Source organism: Morone saxatilis, unplaced genomic scaffold (genome assembly GCF_004916995.1).
Source record: "Morone saxatilis isolate NCDOM2014 unplaced genomic scaffold, NCSU_SB_2.0 Contig16, whole genome shotgun sequence".
Taxonomy (NCBI): Eukaryota; Metazoa; Chordata; class Actinopteri; family Moronidae; genus Morone; species Morone saxatilis.
In genome coordinates, this window is record NW_023339718.1 from 24,193,561 (window position 1) to 24,198,312 (window position 4,752).

A 4,752-nucleotide genomic window follows, 5' to 3' on the forward strand; every position below is an offset into this window, starting at 1 on the left:
TCTCTCTCTCTCTTTCTCCCCCCTTTCCTTCTTCAGCTGTATATACACACATAATATTAGGCTCTAAATATTGGTTCAATGTGGATTATGTCTAAAGGGTAAATCAAACACTTTTGCTAATGGTTTGTTAGTATAAACCCAAAGTTTGTGTTTACGTTAGATTTCATTTTAGACTGGTCATTTGACAATACTCACAATATATGAGCAAAATATGAGTAGGTCAAGACATGATGTGTATCCATGATGTTATACTCATGTATAGAACATGTATAGACATGTACAGATCAAGCCACCACTTTCAAATACCTTTAAACACATTTTAATAATACAGACAACTTTGGGGCATTTAATTTATGACAGATGGAATTTCATGTGACAATACATCAGTTCATTCGTTCAATTTTAAGATATCTGAAGCAGCATATATTCATCACATTTGTTGTGTTTTTTTCTCTCTTCTTGACAGTTGACTCCCCAAATCACCGATTGAATTTATGGTAAAATTCCTTTGATTCGTGCTCTTGAGCACGAACCACTTCAGAGCAGCCAAATTATGTTTTGTTAAAAGAAACTAGTGATTCATGGTCTTACTTAGAGTGGTGGGGTGGAGCCCGAGAACTTTCTATTTACATCTAACCTTCATGAAGATTTGTGAATGTGTTTCATTGTGGGCCCGACAGATAACACAACCTTTGAAAAATGACAAAAAACACAGCGAAGCAGCCGAGCAATCTATGGTACCATAACAACTGAAGACTTACACTAATAATGAAGACTGGGACCAATAGTCCCATAAATATCACTAAACACAGAAATATCCCATTTTGAGCAGGTCAGGCGAGACGCTGCAGTCCAACAGTTTGCACTTCTCTTTTCCTGGATCTTTTATCTTTGTACACTTTATGTTTCTCAGTCCCGATATGTTATTTCCCTTTCATCAGCAAAGGAGCTACTGTCCTGATGTGCCAACACTGGCAAAGATTATAAGTCCGATAATAATGATGGCAGCTACCACTCCGATGCCAATAAACAGCCATTTCATCTTCTTGTTCTCCCATCTTTTCTGTTGCTTCACCTGGTTGGTCTTCTTGGTAAAAGTTTTACTCTGGGAAAAAACACACGCAAACAGAAGACGTTATTGTGGAACTACACTGTTTTAAAATAGTCTTGAGCATATGGAGCATATGCAAAGACAGTAGGGATTTATTTGCCCCATACAAACTCTGACACTTCCAAACCAGACTAAGCAGGGGTGCCTGGACCTGGTGTCTATATTGTCAGATTCAATTATCTGTTAAGACATGATAGGCTTAAGTTCAATGAAAAAGGACAATTTCTTGATTTCTAATGCCACCTTTAGATAATTATATTTAAGGCTTTACTAATGTGCCACTCAAATGTAATTTTTTTGAGTTAGAAATATCTTCATTTGGGGGTTTCAATATAAGTGATTGTTTACGATTACATTAGCAAGTATTTCTGCTACCCATTACTCCAATCCAGAAAACACCTGTTTTTCTACTTTGACAAATGAGTATATTTATATGTGTATGTATCTATATGAACCACAGACTGGATTTCAGTGGCATTTTTGTAGAACTCTGTGTGGAGTACATTTCTCAGTTGTCTCCCTACATTCTCTTTCTTGGAAAGGCTATATTCAACATGTTTATACTGACAATGGATAAATGGCCAGTCTGCTGGTCAATAAGCAGGTCACACTGTCCCCACATTCCCTCTCAGCATGTGTTACATCATAATGTTGAACATTTCGCAGAGGACTAAAAAATAAACAGGCAGATGGCTGAGATTTCTGTCGTACAGCCACTTAGGGTTGCACCGTGGGTTAATAGGAATTATGAGCGCTCGCTGAAGTTCTCAAGGATAAGACACCATGGTTAACTTAAATCTGCACTAATCCATATTTTTACATCAACAATGGATCAAATGACTGTATGTGGTGTGAAAGCGATAGCTTGTGATGGCAAACCCACAAAGAGTTATCACCAGAATCCCACGTTGCCCCATCAACACGTGTTATATCACTGTTATACACTGTTGAGCAATTCTCAGAGGAGTAAAAAAGCAAACAGGCAGGTGGCTATCCTATAACATGAATTAGGAACGGGCAAACTAGGAAGAGGCTGTCAGAAGACCTCAGAAATTGGAAACCATGGTAACATTTAAAGCTGCACAAATCAATACTTTCATATTAATAGATTTGGCAGCTAAAAAGCCAGAAATTCCCCTAAATTATTCTATAGCAAAGCAGAGCCACAAAGGAGAGTGACTACAATCTTATAATACAGCTTATGTTTATCAGTGTCTACTGGATGTGTAAGGAATTAACTCTTTCCTAAAAATGTTGCCATATTAACTTGATGATATAGAATATTTCAGTGTTGTGTTTATCGTTTGTTTCTGTTGCCCCCAAGTGGCCAAAACAGTTAACGCAGGTTTAAAGCTGCATTTATTTGGCCACTGACATATCATCAGTGTATAAAGTTGTTATTACTAACAAAGATTAGTAAACAATCCAGCAGACACAGCATTAGCATTCATTTTTCATGGTTCTGAACAATGCGAGTTTGCCTGTTTGGTGCTGAGCAGGCAAGATATGCTTTCCTAGTTTGCCCGCTTGTTATCCACGTCATCTCAAAGTTTAGTTTTTGAATTTAAATTTCAGTCGTTTGTCTGTTTTTACTTCTCTGAGAAGTGTTTGATGTAACACAGGCCAGGGGGCAATGTGGGAACGATGTGACCCACTTGTCGACCCCCGGACGGACATTTGCCTCGTGGCATGTCCTGGACTCACTCTGTCGTACCCAGGGAGACCAGCTTGCTTCATTCATCTTAGGAAACAATAGGAAATACCTCTCTAAAAATAGCACCATAAAACACAATCAGGATGTAAATTGTACATTTGTTTTCCTCTCCAGCTCCACCTAAGGTGTATTTATAGACATCAATATGACATTTCCTACTTTTAATCCCTAGAGGCCTGTGGAAAGGGAGTCTGCGTGCCATTTGTTCTACTCATTTACTTTAACCATACAAAACAGGGCCTCCACAGGGAACTCTTGGCTAAAATAGCTCTGGGTTACCTTTTCCAGCAGCTCATCAGCCCTATCCTCCAGGTCGTCTAGTTTGCCAGCTCTCTCATCAGCCTTGTTCAGGTTGTCCAGCATGATGACCTTGACCTCCTCCACATCCTCCTGGGTCTGCTGCAGGCGGCTCTTCCCATTCTCCTGTCCATTTAACACACACAATAATGTTATGGTATGAGACTCTCACAGTACGATAAGTGTTACAATCATCCTTCTTTTGTGTGTATTTGTTATTGCTTTTCATACTTTTATTTCTTGTTTCTTGTTACTGTTCAATTTCATATCACAGTTTATCATGGTATTAGTATCCCTAGAGTGGGGCAGTAGGTGGATGAATTCAGTCATTCACATTGTTTGACCTTTCCTTTACTGAAAAGATACTGGCATGAATAATAATGGTTATTTCTGAGAACAATTTCCAGGCACACAGGATATGAGGCATTTCAGTTTTTGGGAAAATGTGTGGAAGTTAGCATTACCAGTCATCCCCTCCATCCCATAGAGAACGAGGGCAGTGCTGAAAGTTAAAGTACTCAAATTGCTCAATCAGTTTTGTAATTACTGCAATATGTGAAAGCTCCTTTCTAAAATAAATTGAAAATCTCACAGCTTGTTGTCACACAGGCAGCAGTGATATATGCCAGCATGATAGAGATCAGACTGGCTTGCTGTTTCATAAACAGCAGTGAATGTTAGCAGAACGAGCCATCCTGCTGTGACATGTTTTTCAAGCAGGGGCAAGCAAGCAAAGGCACATTCATTGGTAACTTTTTAAACTAAAATAGTTTTTTGAAAGCATATAATCAAAGAAAATTGTCACTAAAAGTAATTTCCCCAGAACTGAAACTTAACTCAAGTTGAGAACATGAAAGTGCTGAAGTGAAGTGGGACAAGTTTTTCAAGATCATCAAGAATGTTTTCTAGCAGGAACTGTTTACGCCATCCTCTACGTCGGCTGGAAGGAAAACAGCAGCACCCAGGACAGTAGAACTGAGCCAGACTGCAACAACTACACCAGGGGAACTACAGATCCCTGGAGCACCAGGATATTTAGAGGGCAGCTTGACCTCAAAGCCATTTGTATCCTGACAGGTTTCTCCTTCACCTTTTCCCCCTGAGCCATGAGAGGAAGCCACCATCTCAGAAGTCGACAGGAACAGGAAACCGACAGATAGAACAAAACAAGTTCGCTCTGTGTGTCTTGGTTTTATTATTCACTGTCACCTCCTCTCAAAAACCTACTGTATGTGTACTGTGTACACGTTCCAGAAGAGTAGGCTCTAACCAATGACTGCTGGAAACTGATTCATTGATGCCCTATCTCATTTTTGGCACACCAAATGGTAGTTGAACAATAGTCTGTGTTTAAAATTCAGCCTGCGACGTCTTAACACAGGAAAGGCTGCCCATTCCAAATCCCCTCCTTGCTTCCTTCCTTCCTTCCCTCACTCCCTCCCTCCTGCCTGCATTAATGTGCCTGGCATAACCAAGGAAACAACACCCACATCATGTAATACGATGTTAATTATAGCATAGTGTGGTACTCAATGCAAATTGCTGATACTAATCTTGTGTCTTCATAATAGAGTTCATTCATCTTTAAAGCCCCCTCCAGTCAGAAACCAGTGTTTCTTCTTGTCCCTAC

The 4,752-nt window shown here is 39.7% G+C and overlaps 1 protein-coding gene across 1 annotated transcript in view; it reads right to left on the reverse strand.

Moving 5' to 3' along the window:
* Nucleotides 1–303: 303 nt before the first annotated feature.
* vamp5 (vesicle-associated membrane protein 5) overlaps nucleotides 304–4,752 on the reverse strand; it is a 5,726-nt gene continuing 1,277 nt past the window's right edge. Inside the window, exons 2-3 of the mRNA XM_035658948.1 lie at nucleotides 3,105–3,248; nucleotides 304–1,105 (exon numbers count right to left, since the gene is read on the reverse strand). Of these exons, the coding sequence (XP_035514841.1) occupies nucleotides 950–1,105; nucleotides 3,105–3,248 (300 nt within the window). The 3' untranslated portion in view covers nucleotides 304–949. The remainder of the gene's footprint in view (nucleotides 1,106–3,104; nucleotides 3,249–4,752) is intronic.